The 23,292-nt window shown below is 44.8% G+C and overlaps 1 protein-coding gene across 5 annotated transcripts in view; it reads right to left on the bottom strand.

The window, feature by feature from the left end:
• Positions 1-23,292, bottom strand: part of LOC115330913 — a 38,164-nt gene that overhangs the window by 4,623 nt on the left and 10,249 nt on the right. For 2 of the 5 annotated variants that reach the window (XM_040206035.2, XM_040206034.2), the window contains 3 exons: positions 17,326-17,435; positions 9,646-9,711; positions 4,554-4,595 (listed from right to left, as the gene is read on the bottom strand). In XM_040206035.2, coding sequence (XP_040061969.1) covers positions 4,554-4,595; positions 9,646-9,711; positions 17,326-17,433 — 216 coding nt within the window. In that variant the 5' untranslated portion in view covers positions 17,434-17,435. The remainder of the gene's footprint in view (positions 1-4,553; positions 4,596-9,645; positions 9,712-17,325; positions 17,436-23,292) is intronic. The other 3 variants (XM_040206038.2, XM_040206037.2, XM_040206036.2) reach the window with 3 other exon arrangements.

Here is a 23,292-nt window from a genome sequence, read left to right as displayed (position 1 = left end):
AGAATAATCACTGGAGAAGGGGAATAAGAGGGACCAAGGACAAACACAATTCTTGAAACACAGCTAGATGACTTGTGCGCGACCAAAAAAATCCGACTGCTCCGGGTATCGAATCCGGGCTTCTTCATTTCCAGTGGAGCGCTCTACCAACTGAGCTAACCAGGCTTAGACGTCAGTAAAGTAAACAGGTTTTATCAGCTGCCACCAGTCTAACACCAACAAGGGTAAAGGCTTGCATTTTAAGGTTACGATTACAATGCAAGTAAATGCAGGGGTGCAAGCGAGCTGGACAAGAATTGCGAAAATAATCCCTGGGGAAGGGGAACAAGAGGGACAAAGGACAAACACAATTCTTGAAACACAGCTAGATGACTTGTGCGCAACCGAAAAAATCCGCCTGGTCCGGGTATCGAACCCGGAACCTCTTCATTTTCAGTGGATCGCTCTACCAACTGAGCTGACCAGGAGTTAAACGTCAGTAGAGTAAACAGGTTTTATCAGCTGCCACCAGTCTCACACCAACAAGGGTCAAAAGCTTGCATTTTAAGGCTATGAATATATTGCAATTAAATGCAATTATGCAAGCGAGCTGGACAAGAATGGCCCAGCTCGCAACTCCTGCAGGCTGTACACCTCCACAAGCAGCCGGGACCAGCTGGCGCCCTCGAGCCAACGTCCCGGACAAAGGGGTTAGGGTTTGTGGTTAATTGTCCAGAGTCCAGGAGTTCAGGGACACATGAACCGAGATGCCAGTGGCATCCAGAAAATCCCTAGAGTCCAATGTCTCCACAGAGGCCTGGCATATGCAGGAATCGCTGCTTCCTGGATCCTCCGGCCCAGTGTATTCTGCACCTAGTTGAACGCGTAATCTGGGACCAGCCCGCTGCGAGACGTAGGCCTCGTCGTTCCTCCTTGACGCCCACACCAGTAGCTATGGCTGCCTCCATTGCTTCATCTCCCACCTAGCCGACGCTCGACCCCGTGTCCAAAAGCGCCTTGATTGTGAATTTCCCAATACGAAGCTCTAACACTGGCTCCTTGCCGCCGGCTGTTGCAGCTACCCGCACTATGGTACCGTTTTGGCCCGCCGGAGTGGCCTCTACTGCCTAGAGCTTCCCTGGCACCTCTCTTGCATGTGGCCCAGCTGGCCACACTTGAAACAGCGTGGTGAGCCCAGGCGTCTAGCTGTGGGGCATTGTCGTTGTATATGTCCGATGCCACCACAAAGCTGGCACTGGGACTGTGGTGGCTGGTTGGTTGCTGGGTGCTGGTGAAAACTACTGTGCAGGCCAGTCTGGCCGAGCATTCTCACTTCTCCCACTGCACTCAGCTGGTTTCGATAGTATGATGGCTGGAGGGATGCCGGATGCAGGGGCCAGGCCTGGCTGGCAACTGGTGGTGGCACTGGTGCCGCTGCCACCGCAGCACTTTGAGCAGGTGCATGAGTCGTTGCACTCTTGCTGTAGAAGGCCAGGTCCCGCGCAAATTGGTTGGTGGGCTGTGGCGGGGGAACATACTGCACCCGCCGCCATACTCTTTCCATTAACCCATCCGCTGCCTACGCGAGCTTTTTCAGGCTCGCGAAGGTCTTGCCTGCGCAGAAGTCTTGAAACTGAGGGTGCATTTGCTCCAACACCCCCTCGACTTTTTCGACCTCAGTCACAGTACCGCCGATCTTCTTATGGTACGAGGTTAAAACATAAACGAACTGTTTCAGGTTCTCCTCCGGTTGGGAAGAGTTCGGAGCCTCAGTTCTTCTTTTAGGCGTTCCTTTTCGTCGACGGGTGCGAATTCCCTTCGAGAAGCGGTAGCAAACGTTGACCAGTCGGCGAAATCCTCTGTGAACCGAAACCACAGTTTCGCGCTTCTCTGGAGGACTGCAGCTACGACCCGACCCGGCTGAGCCGGCCCCCGAGTTTCACGCCATGAACGAGGCAAACGTTCTCCAGGTGGTCCAGGAACTCATCTGGTGACTGCAAGTCTCCGATACCGATGAACTTCGGGGGCTGAACGGGGACCAGCCGCGGGCGCGCCGAGTCCTGGTCATCCTTTCTGCTGGCCTCAGTGACAGCCGCCGCGATGAAGGGCGGCGCTTCCTCTTCCGCGTCTCGTATCGGAGTAACAAACAAGAGCTCACGAACGTGGGCCGCCATCTTCTCCCGCTGTAGCGGTGTCCCGTATGTTTCTTGCAGCAGTGTCAGAAGAAGCTCCTGTCGCATGAACACCGACGGTGATTCATTTTAAGCAACGGACGAGCCCCGACTTGTTATGTACTCTGGTCCAATATAACACTGGTTTATTCTGTCTAAGTTATACTGCCCCGATCCACATAACGCCGCTTCCGAAACCGTTCGAGAGCCCTCCGAGTCACCTGCAGCCAGTACCGCGTACGCTTGCTTTCCCTCCCGTTTCTTCCTCTTCGCACCCGTTCTCCCGCGCATCCGCGGAAGTCCCCTCGCTCTGGCTCACTTTCCGCGCTTTGCCACTTGAGGCGCCACCGTCGGTGCCGCGCTATCCCTCACAACGAAAATAATGCCTGGAGAAGGCGAACAAGAGGGACAAAGGACAAACACAAATCTCCACACACAGCTATGTGACTGGTGCGCGACCGAAAACATCCGACTGGCTCGGGTATCGAACCCGGGACCTCTCAATTTCCACTGCAGCGCTGTTCTAACTGTGCTAACTAGGGGTTAGACGACAGTTGAGTAAACAGGTTTTATTAACTGCCACCAGTCAAACACCAACAAGGGTGAAAGGCTTGCATTTTAAGGTTATGATTATAATGCAATTAAATGCAAAGGTGCATGCGAGCTGGACAAGAATGACGAAAAGAATCCCTGGTGCAAGAGAAACAAAGGACAAACACAAATCTCCAAACATCGCCAGGTGACTGCTGCACAACCGAAAAATACGCCTTTGCGGTTTTTTCGGTCGCTTGCACCTTTCCATTTAATTGCATTATAATCATAACCTTAAGATGCAAGCCCTTTACTCTTGTTGGTGGTGGCAGCTGATAAAAGCTGTTTGCTGTACTGACGTCTAACCCCTGGTTAGCTCAGTTGGTAGAGCGCTCCACTGGATATGGAGAGGTCCCGGGTTCCATACCCGGACCAGGCGGATTTTTTCGGTCTCGCGCCAGTCACATAGCTGTGTTTGGAGATTCGTGTTCGTCCTTTGCCCCTTTTGTTTCCCTTCTCGGGGGATTATTTTCGTCACTCCCGTACGAGGTTTTTTTCCTTTGAAACCACAGCTGAATCCCGACGAAAAGCAACCGGCGCATACTAGAGTCAGAGCTTCTACTCAATTATTTTCCAATCACTGACGTGACGAGAAAGGCAAGAGGGAGTCTCAGTTGCCACTCCTCGAGCGCGAGCTTCCTTCCTTCGACGACGATTCCGCACCCGATGACCCTCAAGCGTGCAGGCCCAGCAAAAGCAAGGGGGAAAGAATCGTGAGCTTGCTGGAGGCCAGGTACACGAAAAAGAGCCCAACAACCAAATGCGGACAGCAAGTCCGTCTGCTTCTTGCGCAGCTGTTGCGGTGACATCTGAACGCCGATCTCAAATGGGCTCTGACTCAAAGGATACGAGGTAGACCGCATGGCTAGCTGCCTTGAAGTCTACCCAGTATCCTTACAATCAGGGCTAATCAGAGCTCGGCTTTCCGACGTCACCGCAACCCCTGCACAAAAAGCAGACGAACTTAGCCCGCTATAGCCTCCACCGCTATAGCCCTCCTATATACTTACAAAGCCTGGCAGATCGCCACGAGAAGCGGCCGCCTAAGTGGATAAGGTGGAACGGCAGGCAACGGATAAAAGGAGAGCCACATGACTGGTTGCCCGCTGCGGCGAGACGCCGAAACACACTTCTCCCGAGCGAACAAGTGTGTTTCGGGTCCCCACCGCTGCAAAAGCTGTGCGCTCACGTCCAGGTTCTGCGAGAAATGGCTCTTTGATGCTCTGTGCTACCAGATCCTCGCGCTCCAAGTCTGCGACCGGGCACTCTATGGCTCCGTCGTCGAACTGCCAGACTTTGTGATATTCCACTGCCCTTTGACTGCGAGCTCGTCAAAGTGTTACCGAAGGCAGAAAACTCGTGCCGAAGGCGGAGCGTATACTGGCCCCTTTGCCCGTTAACGACTGCCGTCTGTCACTGACTACAGGCGGTGTTTCCTCTGAGCGGGACTTCCCTTGCTTGTGTAGTTTTGGCGTGGCTAGCCCTCCACATCTGAAATCCTTCAGTAAAAAGCCCAAAGCAGAAATTTATTTTCTTACATATAACAGCTCCTTTCGTATTTCGACTTCTGACGACGAAACACACATTTCGCCTTGGATGCGCGGGCAAAGATTAATATTAAAGGAAAACGTGAGTAGAATAAATTTCACAAAATGAGCTCGCTGATAATCATGTTACACTCACGCCACGTCACGCGCCGCGGCCAATAAACTAATCCGGGAAGGACCATTTCTTCATTTCCAATGACGTCTCTTAAATTATTTTTATTTGCTGGAATAACATTCTTTGTAACATTAATAAGGAAGTTCTTACCCATTGTTGAAATCCTTCTGGCATGGCGCATCTCAAGATCATCTAAAAAGAAGCGATTAATAATAGTCACAACTCCCTGCACAGATAAAAAATCTGGGAATAAAAAAAAAAGGTATTCGCGATCATAGCGGTTAGCGTTGAGAGTGACTCGGTTTTTAACCGATTTATGCGCGATTTTCAGAACAGATACTGCGAATCCCCGAATCTCTGCTCGTTTTTCGCAAATAATTTCTGCCCTAATGGCGCATAAGCCTGCACAATGACTTCTTTGCTCATAAACTAATCCTGGGAATTTTGCGGCCAGCCCCTAACAAGGGGCTGGTCACACAATTGTGTGGCCGGATCTTTAGGCAAAAGCCTAAATTGTTCGTTTGGTCCCTATCGTGCCTTTTCTATATATGAGCACGAATCATTAGTTAAGAAGTGTTTTAAGAGTGGGATTATAGTGGTTTTTAATACCCATTTTGATGTTTGAGCCTAAATTACCGTTTCCCGTATATGAATGCCCATTTTTTTACTTTTCTTGCTTTGCTACTGAAAAAAAAATAAAACCTTGTTCTGTTTAGTTTTAATTTCAAGCGAACCATTTTTAATCTTGCTGCGACGCATGGCAACAGGCTGCTCCAATCTCTTTCCAGAGATACACCACAAACATCATCGTTTTTTTCTTTACGCCTTTAAGCCAAGGCACAAACGGCGCCTTCGTTCTAGTAGAAGGCCCTTCCCGCTTTTCCCCACGCATACGCATCATCCTTCTTTCTATTTCTCACCGCGCCTTTGCTTTCTCCCCCTCTCGCCTCGCCCGAGAGAAGCGGGTTTGTTCTCTTAACACGTCTGGACAGTGTGGAGCCCGGGGGCAGCCTCGAGGCTGGAAGTCTGGATCTGGATGCTGCTTTACTCCGTTTCACCCTAAATGAACCTTAGTGGATGCTGGAAGCGTCTTAGCCAGTCCAGCGCTGGGAGAGTGGCATGTGACTCGGAGTCTCCGCGTGTCGCTCCGCCCAACTGGAGTAGTACTGGATTGGCTAGGAGGGGGGGGGTAACACCGCAGCTTAGGCTAGTTGGTTTCCCATAATTTGTACTTCACAGCGCATAAACGTCTCACAGTAGCAAGCACTCATTCAAGCACAGACAGACACACAGCGCTGACTCACAACTCACAACCTTAGGGTGATAACCGCGGACTATTTTACAAATTCGTTTTAATAGAAGAAGAAAAAAATGACAAAACAATTTCGGGACTTTGTTTTAATACGATGTAGACGAAAACAAAGACAAATATAAAGAGTTGTGAGTCAGCGCCGTGTGTATGTTTTTCTGTGCTTGAGTGAGTGCTTGCTATAGCGAGACGTTTATGCGCTGTGAAGTACAAATTATGGAAAACCACCTAGCTCAAGCTGCGGTGTTAACAAGCTTTATTTCTAGTACATCTGGCCCCAGTCCATGTCTTCCCCTGAACCCAAGCTTCCTGGTCACCTGGATCACCATTTGCGTCTGCCAAGCGCGGACACACGGATACTGCATTCGAGTTAAACTGGTTCCGCCTAAAGTCAAACCCGTTTTCGGTGGCTTCGCCTCTTCCGCCGCTCACGGCAGAAGAATATGCAAGATCCTTCAGTTTGAGTGGCACAGACAAACCAGGACAAGCCTTTACGCCCACCTGTGGGCCTAAAAACTCGTGGACGCACAGTGGACGCACATGGCGTGGGTACTCGTACCCAATAAATAGATTGACAGAACACTTATGGCGTCTCACCTTACGGCACCTCCGTAACTTAACACCAAAAAAAGTGTGGGCACCGAGTAACCTTGTGCACACTATCGGAGACATACATTTGGTGGAGCGCGTCTTCAGCCTTCGTCCCAAGTTCGCTGTACAACCAAAAAAGTCGGCACCAGTGTTACTGTCGATGGTCAGGCAAGTGTCCCACCTAGCTCCAGAATCTGAATCTGATCGCGTCACCTCTGAAGGAGTTGACATACTTTTGCGACGAAAATTGCCGGCTTCACCCCTACCAACAAAGAAGGTGGTGCCTACCTTAAAGAGCACTGATTGTCTCTAATGCCAGCGGATAAAGATGGGGGCTTTGTGCTGATGCACCTCGATATTTTGGAACAAAAGCTCTTTCAGGCAATTGAGTCCGTCTTCCAACACCGTAACGACGTCTCTTTAAATAAGATCAAGAGTGAAACTAAAAAACTGTGTCAGTCGCTGGAATTAAAACGCTTTGCTTCTACATAGACCGCAGCAAACGTTTAAGCCTGGAATTATTTTTCAGTGCAAAAACACATAAAACCGAATGCCCACTCAAAGTTATTGTTTCGGAAAAAGGAACCTGGCAGAAGTCGGTCGCATACTCCAAGAAAGGCTAACCCTTCTCACGATTGACGCTCCTTATTTAATTAGGAGCTCAAACGAAGCAAAAAGGTTCTTAATAGAGAATGGTGACAACAACCTGAACGCGTTTTCAATCGACGTCAAAAACCTCTACTACTCGCTGCCACAAGACCGTCTTTTACAGTGCATTGAAGAGAACATAGACTACTTTGGTACCATCGCCTTCCAGAACACCGCGGGTATCGCCCAAGACAAGTTCATCGACTTAATTTCCCTGTATTTGCACCGCTTTTGCCACGTGGGAAGGAAAAACATACCTGCAAAAAAAAGGGCGTATGCATAGGGTCGTGTATCGCCCCGATACTCAGCGACCTTTATCTTGCCTACCACGATAGATTATTGCAATGAAGCTTAGACACCTCAAACATAGCGAAAATATTTAGATACGCAGATGATTATTTGATCTTCCTAGCAGTGGAGACCTGCAAGTTCCCAACGACGTTGGCCGACGTTCTATCTATATTCAAAGGCTGCATGAATCCGTTGGAGCTTACCCACGAGCTTTCAGTAATGAAATCGATCAGATTCCCGGATTTAATGATATTTTTATCGAGTGATCACGTATGCTGGTCATATGAGCCGCGGCGTAAAAAGCCGCAACTTCACTTCAACTCCGCTCATTCAAAACTGGTCAAAAGAGGCATCGTGAATCTGTCTCAAAAACTCTCTTAACAAGTCATGGAAACATTTGATCAAAACAAGCTTCGATGCGCTAATCTCTCGGTTAACAGCAGCAGGATACCACAGTGTCCAATTAACGTCATCTGCAGAACACCTCCTGAAACATATAAAAGGACGGGAGGTCACTCAACCTTCATTAAGAGAGGTCTACGTGGCCCATTGTTGTGCCTTATATTCACAACTTCTCCCGCGGACTGAAAAAAAGTAACTAAAAAAGTCAATGTTGAGGTGATATTCTCAGCTCCGAACAAGCTCTCCAGCTTGTGCAAGAAAGTGAACGCTTCTTCGAGCCCATCATAGAGCTGCTCTAAGAAGCACAAAACCAGCTTTGTACAGTGCACCGAAAAGTTCGTGTACTCCATTCCTCTCTCCTGTGGGAAACGCTACATCGGCCAGACTGGACGGTGCCTGAATGATCGACTTCGCGAACACCGGAATAGCATCACAAGAGCCAACTCAGAACATTTAGGTCTGCACTGCTGGAATTGCGGGTGTGCGGCAAAACTACGTTGCTGTACCGTGCTTGACCGAAGCAACAACCAGCTAACAAGAGAGATTCTTGAAGCAAAGCATATTCCAGACTTGACGATGGATGTGTGAGCAGCCCATCTTTCACCTTATCGGCAAAAGAATCGCCTTATCTAACCTTAAAATGATAACCGCGGACTATTTTACAAATTCGTTTTAATAGCAGAAGAAAACATGACAAAACAATTTCCAGACTTTGTTTTAATACGATGTAGACGAAAACGAACACAAATACAAAGAGTTGTTAGTCAGTGCTGTGTGTATGTTTTTCGGACTGTGCTCGAGTGAGTGCTTGCTATTGTGAGACGTTTATGCGCTGTGAAGTACAAATTATGGCTGGGATGGCTCGTCCTTCTCGCTGCGGTTCGTTTGGAGATCGGGAAATTGAGCGGAATGCCCACCGAAAATCTTTTTTTTTTCTTTTGGTGAGTGAGCTCGTGTGTTTGTGTGCGTGTGTGTGTACGTGTGTGCGTGTGTGTGTGTGTGCGTGAGTGTGTGTACATGTGTGTGTGTGTGCGTTAGGGTGACAACCCGTCCCGCGACTCGCGGGACCGTCTCGCATTGAGGGCTCGTGTCCCGCGTCTCGCAAGAAATACCAAAACCTTTAAAATGTCCCGTATTTCACATTGTCGTAGCATTCGACTATGCAAATTATGGTGATTTCGAGTTTACTTCCTCCTTTACTACTTCACTTACCGGAGGCCAGCGTTGAGCACAAGTTGAACTCGAGTAATCCTGGCTTTATCAACCCTGAGTGATGCATGTTAATTCTAGTGTGTACAGAACAAGCTAAATTTCTCATCTACAGCGTAAACCAGCCTCGCCGCACATTACAAGGCAGACCGACCCTACGCTGTCCAACCACGAACGTTAAACTCGTTTTTCTTTTTTTTAATTCTGTGTGATTCTCGCCCTTTTCCGTTTCGATCTGGACGAGCATCACACCGGCGTGCTGTCGCGTATCACTACCACGTGATGTACGTTAAAGACCCCAGGACAGGAGTCGTACTGCAGCGGCTACATTGCTCATCTAGAGAGGGTAACAATGTGGCCATACTCTGGCAGACTAAACTCCCGCTTTCTAATCACCTGACTAATTTGTTGTACTTTTGGACAAGGGTGCTGCATTAGCGTTCGGCTGAGACTCGTCTTAAATCAGTGAGTATACGAGTTCTAACCGAGCGCTGACGCACATGCGTGCGATGGTCTTTCTTTACATCATTTTACCTTGTTCTTTGCTCCGTGTTGAAAAAAAGTAAAAAAAAAAAAGTAGGTTGTATATACTCGATCATTTTTCACGCGGAACATACGAGTCTAGAACAGGTTCACTGACTATATTTGAGGGTCGTGGAAAGTTGCTTGTTGGGACAGAGACGCGACATGGGCGCGACATGGGTGCTGTCGGTCGAGTAATCCCAACTGCACCTTTGAACAGTTCGAAGCTATTTCAGATGTTAGTGATCGATGTTCAAAACTTCAACTCACCGCTTCAACTGTCTTGCCCATTCTTTGTTCGCAGGACTCCATTATAGAACAAGTGTGGTCGAAAAACTGAAATCGAGATATTAATGGGAAAAAAGTCCCACAGATTAAGCCGTCAGTTGTATTTTTGGTAGTTACTCCGAATGCGACATTCAATAATGTAGACACGTGAATATATTTATATATAAATGGTTTATAGGACCCATCTAACGGTCCTTTGGTACGCGTATTAGAAATAAATAAATTCTCTAATTTAAAGGTGTACTCGGGCAAGGCTTGGGTCACAATCTCTTATCTTGGAAGCTGCGTCTAGCGGATGAACACATTGTTCAGTGGACATCTTACAATAAACACACTTACACAATTTGATTCTCCAACCTGCATGATAGCCTGCTGAGTGTTGGCACTCGATTTTAGAGCGCAGCTCTTAGGCGCCCGTTTCCGGCTTGAGCGGCGTCGGCGTCACCCCGCGTTGCATTGTGGAACGTTTCCCATAATGACGTCACACGTGATGTCAGGTGTGACGTCACTAGTAACGTCACCGCGCTTTGCATTGTGGTAAATTTCTGCGCTAAATTTAGCGGAAATATTTCCCCTCTAAATTCAGAGGAAAAAATTCTTTGCTAATATTAGCGGAAAGAATTACCCGCCCGATTTAGCGGGAAAAATTCCCCGCTAAATTTAGTGGGAAAAATTGCCCGCTAAATTTAGCGGGGAATTCAGCGAAACTTCCCCGCTAAATGGTAGGGGACCAGGAGAGGAGGAGAGGAGGAGTGAAGAGTATGGATGAAGAGGAGGGGCATACCCTCCTCTCCGTGCCTTCCCCTCCTCCTCCTCTAGAGCTGCGCTCTAATTAGGAATTACAGGGGATTGTAAACGTCTTTTATTTTTTTTATTCCAGTTTAATTTGCTTTGAAATATGTGTTTAAGTTTTTTCTGTAAGGTCCTCAAATATAGAATAAGTGTAAATAATAATAATAATAATAATAATAATAATAATAATAATGCTTTATTTGAATCATGGCCTAGAACGACCACTAGGTCATAGTGTCGAGAGTGTAGATGCTATTTTTATATAGGTATACTCACAGAATGAGATATGAGGCGCCAAATACAAGTGGTAAGAGAGGAGAATAACACTCAAGATGTTTGTAGATAAATGGGTGATTTCAGATAAGATCGACCAAAGGGTGGCTGGTCGCCATGTTTAAATAAACTTACGTTTCTATATATCATTGTGTAGTGTCCGGTACAATCAAATCCACACTTAGTTTTGACTAGAAAAAAATAATTGAGGACAGGAAAAGTCGTAAGGCATGAAGAGGTGGACAGTCGCATTAACGCGCACTGTTGGAGGGGGCACGTTTGAGAGTGAATAACTAAAAGGATAAAGTTAGAAGAATTCTAATATTTTTTAATGCAAACTATGAGTGCAGTTTGCTTGTAATACAAAGTAATAATATTTATTTAAGTTTTATTTATTTTTATTATAAATTGCTAAACATTCCTGCTCGAACGACAAACGGCAATATTTGGAGGCCTGTATCTCATGAAATAATTTAATAATTATAATATAATTTGCAGGTAGTATTTTAATTATATATTACAATTACTTAAATAATAAACAAGATATCTCAGTGCTGCGATAGTCGGGACATATTTAGACAAACATGGGGAAAAAATGAAACAGCGAAAAACTCCCATGCTAATACAAAAGAAAACAACAACACCGGCTTCGATTTTTTTCAAATTTGGTTACCCTGTCATACTCTACTTCGGCATTCATTTCTATTAAAACATGTTGCATTATTTGATTGAGAAAGAAGACACAACTTCCCAAATTAGGGTCCTTTTCCAAAGCCTACACTTAGCAGTGCCCTATACGAGAAGTGACTCTGAGTTCCGGTTTAGGGAAACTAACACACATATTTCATACATTTTTATTCAGATGAAGCTATTTACAACTAGAGTAATCGCTCACGCACTAAAAGTGAGCAGAAACTATATACAGCATTTTACATACAGCGTATAAAGATGTATCATATCAGAGACTAGTGATTCGAGAAAAGACGATGCAGTGTGAAGTTTTTCTTTCCGGTATAATTCATATTTAAAATAAAAGAAAGAACTTTACTTTCACACACAAAATTAAAGATAGAACACTGAAATTGTTTAGGTTAGTTATGTATCTCCGGGGACAAACCATTTCAGGTGAGCGGTGCCCCGCGCCGGACTGTAAGAGCTTCGACACTGTCGGTGAACGAATGGATCGTGGCAAGCCGCGATATTTTATCCTGCGCGAGGATAACGTTTCGTGATTCTTATATGGTGGTCAGATAAACGTTATATAAGCTATAACCAAGTAAAATAGTAGGTTAAATACCCCGCGAAGAAAACTGTGATAAATAAGATGTCCCTGCATTCAAAATTAGCAGTCCTTGAGGCATAAATTCCGCACTTTACACTAAGGCTTTCCTCGATGTACCCATTTAATAAAGTTTTCTCTAACCAGATCCGACTGACCGTGCTACATATATGTCACAGGTTCCTTCTGTTGATGACTTGCACAGCCGCCATGCGTGCCAAGACTGAATGACAGGAAAAACGCGCACCGTCAGCCCCTCTTTTTTTTTTTTTTTTGCGATACAGAACAAGCTTATTTTCGTTCAGAAACGCAAGATGCACCTAGTTTCTCAAATGGAATGCTCACCATTGTCCTGGCCGTCTGAATTGCGTTTATTGAACGTTCTCTCAGGTTGTTCAGAGTGGCCTGGTGCTTCACGAGTCCGCCAACTCCGTCGCATGCATTTTCCCATGTCCAGATGCAGAAAATAACCACTGGGCTTGTGGGCAATCATTCTGTGCAAACTGGTGAAGCTCGGAGCGATTCTTAAAATGACTGGCGGCCCCGTCACTTACGCACGTCACGTGCAAGTATACAGCAACGTTGCCTTCAACCGACTCTTCACTTCTTGTAGAGCCAAGCACGTGAGAGCGACGTCGTCACACAGGTCTTCACTGATGATCAACGCTGTTTGTAAATTTCCTGGTCGTCACTACACATGTAAACATCGTAATTTTTCTTCTGCAGTGGTACGCTTTAACTTTGTCTGGAAGCACGATGGTCCAGTTTTCAGAAAAGTCAAAATGAAAGACAATGCTCCCGCGTTGCATGCAGCTGCTTTTCATCGTAGATAGCTTTATCTTTCCTTTGTTCGATATGGTTGTGAAATATTCAACTTTCAACCGTTACTTAAACGACTTTTAGAAAAATCTCTAAATCCATTGTCTTTTTTTTTTTTACAATGTCGCCGGACTTTTATGCTGTAAGCAGAATCTCTTCATCCTCTGGGATATGAGGTTCCTCAAATGTAAGAGACTGGCCTTTTGGGCAGTGATCGCAGTCTCCTTAAAGACACAGACTTGTTAGTGGGTCGCACAAAAATGCTGAGTCATTTCACCAGTGTTGAATGTTGAGCCTGTGACGTTGTCTACAGCTGCAATACAAATATAATATTTGGCGTAGCGCACATAAACACACACTTCCTGGTGTGAAATACATTTGACTCATCTAGGGCGCAAGGAATAAAATTTCGTTAGCCCAACGCCGGAATCAGGAAGATTGCCTTTGTATACACGAAAGTCCTCTCGGATTGAGCATGTCAGAAAGCGCTTTGGCACGAACGTTTTGGCACGAACAGCGCGGTTCGTTTAAATTTTGCTTTCTTTTTCGCTTGTAAGGAGTGAGTGTATGTTTGCAATCGTGCATTGTAGTGTGTGTTAATATGAGCTACCAACTCGCCCAAGCTGCTACGTTAACATGATGTTTTCTCCCCGTCGAGCATGACAGAGATCAATTCCTTCTGGTTGGGACCTTGGCGCGAACATTGTAGCTCGTCTCGCGTGAAGTACTCTAGGTCAGCAGACAGGTCCTCGGGGCTCACCTTGCACCTCGTGCAAGGATCCGGCTCATACCACACGCCATGCTTTTCCTTACCTAAAACGTAAACACTGTCGCCATGTGAACCTTTCCTAGGTTAACATGGCGACAGTGTTTACGCTCTTTTGTATTTAGGGGGGCTGGAGTATTTGGGGGTTCTGCTCTCTGTCGGTGTGCCTCTTTGCGCCTGATATTATCGCCCGCCAAGCCAGTAAGTGGGATGGCGACAGGAAGGACTGCTCAGTAAACAGGCATCGGCGGCCATATTTTGCTGGTTGAAGCGAACCCTTTCATCCTTGAAAAAGAGTGGGGAAATGCGAAAAAAGATTGTATCGGCCGTTTTGCCACAACTAGCGATGAGTATCGTCTGCTACTTCTGTCAATTATTGCGCCATAATCGTGATCTTCGCGAGGAAATAATTGTTGCTAGTCACAGGACACTAATTACGCAGAAAGGGAATGCTGGAATATGTTTTTATTCCACGTATAATTCAGGGATATATATAGAAGAGAGAGGAGATAGCGGAAAAGAGAGATGAGCATATCGTGCCGTAGAAAAATAAAAGTAAACAAAGTTCCCAGTGGCCGATGGCTGCAGGATCTTTTCTCGGATCACTAGTCCATAATATGATACCGCTTTGTACACAGTAGTTTATCCTCAATTTTAGTGTGTGAACGATTTCTATAGTTATCAATGGCTTCATTTGAATAAAAATATATAACAAAATGTGTGTTAGTCTTATCAAACTGGAACTCAGGGTCACTTCTTGTATAGGGCACTGCTAACTGTGGGCTTTGAAAAAGGACCCTATATTGGAGGGCTGTTTCTTCTTTCTCAATAAAATAATGCAACATGTTTTAATAGAAATGAATGACAAAATAGGGTATAACAGGGTGCCTAAATTTAAGAAAAATCGAAAGTGTTTTTTTTTTTTATTATTATTTGCATCGGAATGTTTCGTTGTTTGATTTTTTCCCGTGTTTGCCTAAATATATGCCGACTATCGTATCATTCAAATACCTTATTTATTTTTTTCAAATAATAGCCATATATAAGTAGAATACTATCTCAAAGTTATATGATAATGATTAAATTATTCCATGAGATCCAGGCTTCCAATTTGTGCCAATCATTGTTTGAGCAGGCATGTTTGGCAATTTTTAGAAAAATGAATAAAACTTAAATAAATATTATTACTTTATATTACAAGCAAGCTGTACTCATAGTTTGCGTCTGAAAAGTATTTTACCGTTTTAGTTATTTACTCTCAAACGTGCCCCCTCCATCAGTGCGCGTCAATGCAACTGTCAACCTCTTCATGCCTTACGATTTTTCCTGTCCCCAAATATGTTTTCTGGTCAAAATTAAGTTTGGATTTGTTTATACCAGACACTAGACGACAGCATAAAAAACATCAGTTCATTTGAAAATGTCGACCAGCCACCTTTTTTGTCGATCTTATCTGAAATCACTCAAATAAGAAAACTTTTTATTTCGGCTATCATAACATGTTTACAGTGCTTGTGCGGCGAGAAACTCTTATAATGAAGGTGTACTGTAAATTAGTTCTTTTTTTCTTTTTCGCGTAATCAATATTTTGCGAATTTGATAAGGTTTAAATTTCGAGAATATTTCCCTGTCACAAAATTTGACTATTGGGAGTAGCATGCTATTTATTGATTAGAAGGGGGAAACATGATGAAGTGAAGAGATGTTAGTGCTAAATTTTAAGACCAACATTTTGAAAAAAAATTAGGTTTTCGGGAATATTACGTTGTGTACAATATAACCCATTTAGATTAAGAAGGAACGACGCAACAAGGTGACATCCTGGCACCTGTTCGCATCACTCATAGATTCAACACTATAGCAGACTATTAATGGAAGATATTAATTGCCGGAGCCCAACTAATTTGGTGGACGTTTTCAAATTATACAACTTGAAAACTTAACATAATGGCCAACTTTTCTCTACGTTTCTTCCCTATAAAAAGAAATTACTTTTTTATTTGAATTTATTTAATGTTTTTGAAACATGAATATTTACAAAACGTTAAATATACGATGAAGAAAAGTCGAACTCGTTATATTTTCTATCTCGCTTTGCTTACCAAAAGCAAAAAAGCAAGTAATATTTTTTTTTCAGAAGTTGCGTTATTAAAAAGTTGTGACCTAAAGAGAAGAAAAATCCAACCAGATTGGAACAGCCACCACTGCATCATGGCTTCCGACAAATGAATAAACAACGCTCGATTGTTTTGAACCGCTTCTTAAAAGTAATATTAAACAAATGTTTAAAAAATAATTGGCGTAGTTTACTTGAGCAAATGCCGACTTGTCCAATGAAGCTTCGCTCACAATTCATGAACTAAAGGTTCAACCAGTTCTTTTTCTGGCGAATCAACAAAACCGGTTCATATTCAACTTTACTTTCGCGTAGCGAGAAGCGAAACGCGCAACTGCGAGCGACGAAGCATTTTACTGGTTTACTAATATTCAGACACAAGTTAAGAATGCGCCAGAAGCTCCTCCCAGAACTCCAGTGAGTGTTCCTACGCAATTGTGAAATAGTCCCGTATCGAGGTGCACGTCGTGCTGACGTCGCATAGCTCGCCATAACTTCTGGGTATGTTAACGCAAAAGGATACACACAAAAACACGCCAGACACGGACAGCGTTCAACTCGCAACGAGTTTATTCTCTCTTCCGGTGTGCATAGCTGCGTGATCTTGACAGCTCCCCTGCCGGCTCAAGGCCATGCTCATACGTGCCCAGCCCTCCCCCCCCCCCCCCCCCCCCCCTTCCCCGACAGAGGCTCCCTATCGCCTTCTCGAAGATCCCGTCATTCTTTCTGCTAAAATAAAGGAATATGTGACCCACATTGTTGTCGCTTCTCTGTATGAGGAAGGCCTCGACTATTTTTCGTCCCAACCGGTCAGGGTGCTTTTTGATAGCCGCCGCCTCGTTAAAGATGGGCCTACATCCCTCGCAGCTATTGAGGTGCGCTTTTAAGGGAAGCTCTCCTGTTACTGAAAGTTTATATTTGAGTTAATTTAATCTATCGTTTATGCACCGCCCTGTCTGCCCAGTGTAAGTATTGCCGCAAGACAGTGCAATCGAGTATAATTCTCTCTCTTCGCATTTTAAAAAGTTTTTTTTTTGTTTCTTTTCGCACTTGTTTTCTATGCCAGTACCTTCTCCATTAACTTTTTGCCGGCAGGGGACCTTCCAAGACCACGCGAGCTACGGACGCCGGAAGGGGGAATATTGCACTTGTTGCGAGTTGAACGATGTCCGTGTCTGATGTGTTTTTGTGCGTCCCTTGACTCCTTTTCCGTTCGGATACCAAGATGTTTAAACAACACGCTCTCCTGATTCTATCTATGTTCACCACGGCTACTGGCTTTCATGGTTGGCTCGTGGAGCGATTCTATGTCGTGACTGGAGCTTCCTAATGTTTCTTTGTCGCATTCTTAACGTGTGTTTTACAACCGTTGTACATCAGCATATTTAACCTGTCACGAGTAATTATAAATGTGGACGAAAACAAGGTTCTTCGCTAAAATGATGTTCGTTGCAGGTGTTTGCGAATATAATATGAACCAAAAACGAGAAAGCAATAAGCTAAAAAAAAAAATTTAGATGCGATTCCTGCAGGAAATAACCATAAAACTTGCGCCTCGTTTTTTTAATTTTTTTTTTTTATTTAATACAATATAGTGTTTCCAAAAGTTATTCTTACTCTTCTGATCATACCGTCATCAGCCTTGAAGGATAGTTTCGGAATCAGTGCGGAACATTTTTTCAAGAAGCGTTGAATGATTCGGCCGAGATCGCGCGCCAAAAACATCTCTGAAACACAAAAAGAGTACAATGTAGGTTGCTCTTACACGAAGAGTGGTTGTTTGGGCGAGTTGGTTTGACATCTTATACAATCTTGTGCGCAACAAAGACGAGGACAAAAGCAGAGAAGAGGTCACAACAAGGCGCAACTTTCAACTGAATTTTATTGAAAACGTGTTCCGGTATATATATAGTCTCAACCATCGTTACAATGACAACAAAAAAGACAAAAGTAAAGGAAAAAAAAAAATACCATGACAGAGCATAACTGGGAAACAACACTATCTCGTTCTCAGGAAATATTTGTCGACTGTACAGATGGCGTGGTTTACCGCATTCCGTTGTCCTGTGGCAGCCACTACGTCGGGCAGACGGGGCGCTGCCTAAATGATCGGCTTCGCGAGCACAACAACAACGTGCAAAAAAAGAACGGTGGCTTTCTTGACTTGCATTGCAGGACATGCGGTTGCACCCCACTGTTGGATGAATGCGTAAAAATTGGGAAATGCAAGTCAGCGGTAACACGCGAAATCATAGAAGCCGAGCACATTGATTATTTAGGAGACATGTGTGTTGCTATGCCGTCGATCGCATTATCGGAGAAGGAATTGTTTTTCCTGAGAACGAGATAGTGTTGTTTCCCAGTTATGCTCTGTCATGGTGTTTTTTTTCCTTTACTTTTGTCTTTTTTGTTGTCATTGTAACGATGGTTGAGACTATATATATACCGGAACACGTTTTCAATAAAATTCAGTTGAAAGTTGCGCCTTGTTGTGTCCTCTTCTCTGCTTTTGTCCTCGTCTTTGTTGCGCACAAGATTGTATAAGATGCTCTTACACGGTGCGACGTATCCATCGAGGCGTACAATAGATTCGCGTGTGCCAGACGCAGAAAACCTAGGTAATATACCTGACGGTCAGCAAGTTCAGTGTAATATTGCTAATTTGTTTTCATTGTGGTCAGATAGAATACAAGAGACAGTGTGTAGGTATGCTTAACCCGAGGAATCCAATCAAGCAGTGCATCTGTTGTCGGCAACTGTCAAAATTCAAACGTCCTCGCGGGGGTCCAACGACGCTTACGACAAAGTTATACGAGACATCGGAAAGAGGGCGGAATTCGACTAGGCGATGGACACTCGTGGTTGGCCGCGGCTGCCGTAAGTGCAGTTTAATATGAACTCTGACTTTGGCAGATTTTAAGGGATTCGTTTTATGGCCAAGCGCTGGATATTATTCGCAACTTGTTGGGATCAGAAAGGCGTTCACGCCTTCTGGGCGGGCCGGTTAGTCTCTGCGATGTCTATTCCAAGCTGTGTGGCTAGGCTGCCAAGGCCATTATCCCCTACTATATGTCCTTATCATTGCTTCACTTCACACATTTTCGTCAACGAGCAGTCAAACGACTATAACTGCGGACGCCTAAAGAGAGCGAAGCTGGCAGTAAAGAAATGTAGATGGCGGCAAGTTCATCTACCTTAAAAAGCCAGTGCAACAATTCTCTAACATTGAGGTGGCAAGGTCATCTACCTTAAAAAGCCGATGCAACAATTCTCTCACATTGAGGCGGCAAGTTATCTACCTTAAAAAGCCGATGCAACAATTCTCTCACATTGAATAAATATAGATGAAAGTTGATCCTTGAAGTTAATGACTAACCAACAAGCGTTAGTTTTTCTCTACGCCTCCGCCTAGAATGATGTTCCTTTTTACTGAGGTTTCAACGATGACCTGTATTATTTCCGCTCAGAAACTGTGTTTAAGTGATCGTGAGTGATCGTGTGAATATGAAAATTTACGCGTGGTTAATGAAATTTCAGAACTTATTCAACCAAATTAAACGACATACAGCAATTTATTTCACATGTAAGTACATTTTTGGGAAAGGGAAAATTGGTAAATGCAGAAAAGTTTAGTTGACATCATTTGTAATTTCTTCTAATCAAGTCAAAAACTCGAATTATGGCAAATAGGAGAAAAAAAAACTGGCTCGCGACAAACAATCAATTACAGAGCAAAATTGATGGCGGAAGATGAAACTTGCTATATGCTATATAAATTATTGTATTTACATGCCACCATCATCAACCTGCATGGGCATGTTCTGCGTTATCATCCCCATAAGTTATAGCTTGCACTACTTTTCCGCTACTTTTTGCAGGTTCAAAGATGTTATGAGGTAGTTTCCAGAGCCGTATATTGGAGAGTTTGGCCTGTGGGTGTGGCGACAAAGGCGTCGGAGAGGAGAAAAGTAAATGAAAGGAAGGAGAGCGCCGAAGGAGCGAGAGAGAAAAAAGGGAGCAGAGAGGAGACGACCGCCATTTTTTAGCAACGCTGTCGGAGAAGAGCACTGCTGAGGCTACGCGTCGTCTGCTACGGGCCGACTTCTTTTTCGCCTGAATAAAAGTTTGTGGCCATACGCCGAAAAATCTTCATTTATTAGCTTTTCAACCCACCGAGGAATAACAGAATGTCGTTTTCTTGCCAGAGCCAGCGATATAAAAGGCAATAATCGAGATTTAGATGCCGATCCCACGCATTCCGGCGGTAGAATGATCGACGATGGCGGCCTTCCCCACTCAGGTGGGAGCAGCCGGGAGTTCACGCGCATGCGCTCATGCCTCTCGCTCTACGCCGCGTGCTGATTGGCTCACTTGGGAGGAGAGCGTTACGGCGGTGAGATCATAGACTGACCAAACTCTCCCCATATACGGCTCTGGTAGCTTCTACCGCAGTTCCTAAAATTAAAATTTTAGATTTAGTAAGGCGGGGTTGTCGGAACCCGAGACCATAATCCCGGCCCGACCCGGGCACGACGTCGTCCTTGTGCAGTTATCGTGGCGTGTCGCGTGCTGTTATCGCTGATCAGTCTTGTCTTCTGGTGATTTTGTTTTGAAGTTCATATTTCACGTCAGTGCGTTCAAATGAGCGAGTCTGTGCGTGGATGTGGACGAATGTGCTAGGTCCCGTACCTCGAGAAACTGGCTTAACGAGACAGGCCAGGTTGCGCTAATCTGCAAAAGCCTAAAGCTCGATGGCGTGCCAAATGTACAGTGAAATGAAATGAAGTATGCCCTCGCGCATTAGATACGTATGACCCTGTGCTATACCTTCGCACCGGCAGCCGTTCCCATTCAAAACAACTAATGCAAATTTTTGATTGTATGTGCATGGCGTGCCCAGAGTAGCATATCTGAGCTATATCTAGTTGACCAGAGATTTTTAACTGCGATATCTCTACCTGTAAACAATAGTAGGGGTAAGTGGTAAGTACGAATTAAAACCAGGGATGCTCAATTTGTGTTTCATAAAGTAGTGTATAATTTTGAACACGAACATGATGTAATTGGGGCATCGTTCCCTCCGACTTCATATTCATAAGCGGAGTCGGGGAAATGGCTTCATAAGTTCGTCCCAAACTCGACCAGCGCACTCTCCGGACTATGTCCGTATGCGGAAAACACTATATTTTTTTTAACGTGAAACGCTTATAGGTGAGGTTTTAAGAGTAAGTAAGCCTCAAAAAGCGTAACCGCGAATTTCCCCGCTAAATTTAGCGGGAATTAAGGTGGCGATGCAGGCTAGTTGGTACATATCTTCAAAAATTGTAACACAGCGCGCAGAAGACGATCACAGAGTAAATAGAAGAACACAGGACGAGCGCTGACGCCGAAGTGAAACATTTAATGAAAAGAAAACAAAACACTAAGACCGGCAAAAGAAGGAAAACGAAAACAAACACACTGTCACTGTCAATCAACACGTGCAAGCCACGTGTTGGTGCGGACTGCAGTCCGGAAAATACGCTAGTTTTTATTTCTGCAATCCGCACTGCGCGTTGCCGGTCCTCATTTTCTCCCCACCTCCGCTCCTGGTCTACCTTATTCCGGCAGGACAGAGGAAATCTTCGACGCGGGAGAGAATAGGAAGTGGGGTGGAAGCTAAATCCTCGGCAGAGATGGCAGTAATGACATTACTGTAATGGAATTACTGTAAATAAATTACTTCTCGTGGCAATGAGTAATGTAATGAATTACTTTTTAAGCTGGTAATATAGTAATGTAATGAATTACTTTCAGGCAGTAATTTCGAGAAAATTACTCATTACTCTTGAAATTACTTTTCTGCCAAATTAGAGAGTTTTTTTGCGAGCTTTAAGAAAAAAAAATATTTTGCATGGTGAAATGTTGTGAAAGAGACATCGGATCAAATAAATGAGGGCCATTTGAGCGCAAATCCTCATACGAAGAACTCGACAGACGCACAAAGGCGGGCTCGAAAGGCGGAGGAGAATAGCTTACGTGTAAGGACATTGCTGGAAAACCCCAGCTCACTAACTCCAGGCAAGGCATCCTCACGTCGTCACGTCGTCACGCCGTCACTATGATACTATACTTCGTACACCACTAAGCTGACAGTGCAGTGGGAGTTAAGAGCTCACCAGAGTCAATCAACCACCTTCCTTTCATCCCCTGATCCGTCCCTTTCTCTGCGGGGGTGTAGGAACGAGAGTGTGGTTAGGCGGCGAAAGATAGACGTGTGACTGTTCCAACGAGCACGTAGCTTCTACCGCGCTCTTAGCTGCGGGATGAACGGCTCATATGCTACAAGGCGAAGGGCACATCACCAGTGAGGTCAGCCTATTTCAAAACCCAAGAGGAGAGGACAAACAAACACCCACTCTTATTGCTCTTTCGTCAAGCAAGGTCAAACCGTAAGCTTCGACCATAGTGAACAACAAACGACATGAATGAATTGTTAATCCCACATGCCTTGTCAAAGACCCAGAACGTTTTGTCCATATCCTTGGCACTAAAAGTGCTTTTTGTAGTCGGAAAAGACGACAGTTGAGCAAAGCAGATGTTAGTCGCGGTATGCCTCGCTGCCTTTCTTTGGGAAGTTTATTCGGTAATAAGCCTACGAGCAGACGCCGCCACCGGTTTGTTGGGAAAGTACACATCTTAGGAAGCTCGCGCCATTCCTCTTCTCAACTGGCGACGCTTCTGCCTAGCCAATATCCAGCCCCCTTTGTGACAACGCGCAACGACTTGGGCTCTTTGGATGTTTGGGAACAAGACTCCTTGACAGGGATGACCGGAGATACGTCAACTAGTGCTCGTGGGAAAATGGGGTTGGATTGCGCCCGAGGCGGAAGGGAAACGTTTCAGGTTGGAAACATCTCTCTTTTTAACTAAGGATCATCACCGTTGAATGAACAGCGAAACCGGTGAGTCAACTGTCTTTGAGTCACATCTAAAGAGGAAGCTGTTAACCATGTTTAATATTTATGTCGTGTGCTCCAGCAAAACAATTGTTAAGCATGGTTCACTTTAAGGCGCATATGGATGGTGTGCTGTAAACAGGAAGATGTGAGTTTTGGTACATATACTGTAATTATAATTAACACAAATTACTGCCTCAAAGTGCTGAAAAGTAATGTCAAAGTAATGTCATTACTTTTGGAAAGTAATTTTATGTAATGTCATTACTTTTAGTCTGCGATAATTTGTAATGTAACTAAATTGCATTTTCGCAGGTTTCTGAAAAGTAATTATTAATGTAATTTAATCACTTTTTGAAAGTAATTTTGCCAACAATGGTTCCCGGTAGACCACTAGTCGTGTGTCGATCTTTGGCCACGTGATCACGCCTCCGCCATAACCCAAGTTCAGAGAGAGGTCAGGCGTGAAAAGGAGGTGGACGAGGTAGACGTGCGAGGGCAGACGAATGTATCGAAGGGATTGAAAGTGACACACTAAAAAAAAGTGAAAGCCGTTTACAACTCCCTGTACGCCGACGTGGAGCGCAGATCTTGAGGAGGAGGAGGGAAGGGTACTGAGGGGAGGGTAGACCCCTTCTCCTCCTCC

Source organism: Ixodes scapularis, unplaced genomic scaffold (assembly GCF_016920785.2).
Source record: "Ixodes scapularis isolate PalLabHiFi unplaced genomic scaffold, ASM1692078v2 PGA_scaffold3__209_contigs__length_174095766, whole genome shotgun sequence".
In the NCBI taxonomy this organism is placed as follows: domain Eukaryota; kingdom Metazoa; phylum Arthropoda; class Arachnida; order Ixodida; family Ixodidae; genus Ixodes; species Ixodes scapularis.
Note: the sequence above shows the minus strand (reverse complement) of the source record. Positions and strands in the feature narration are given on the sequence as shown.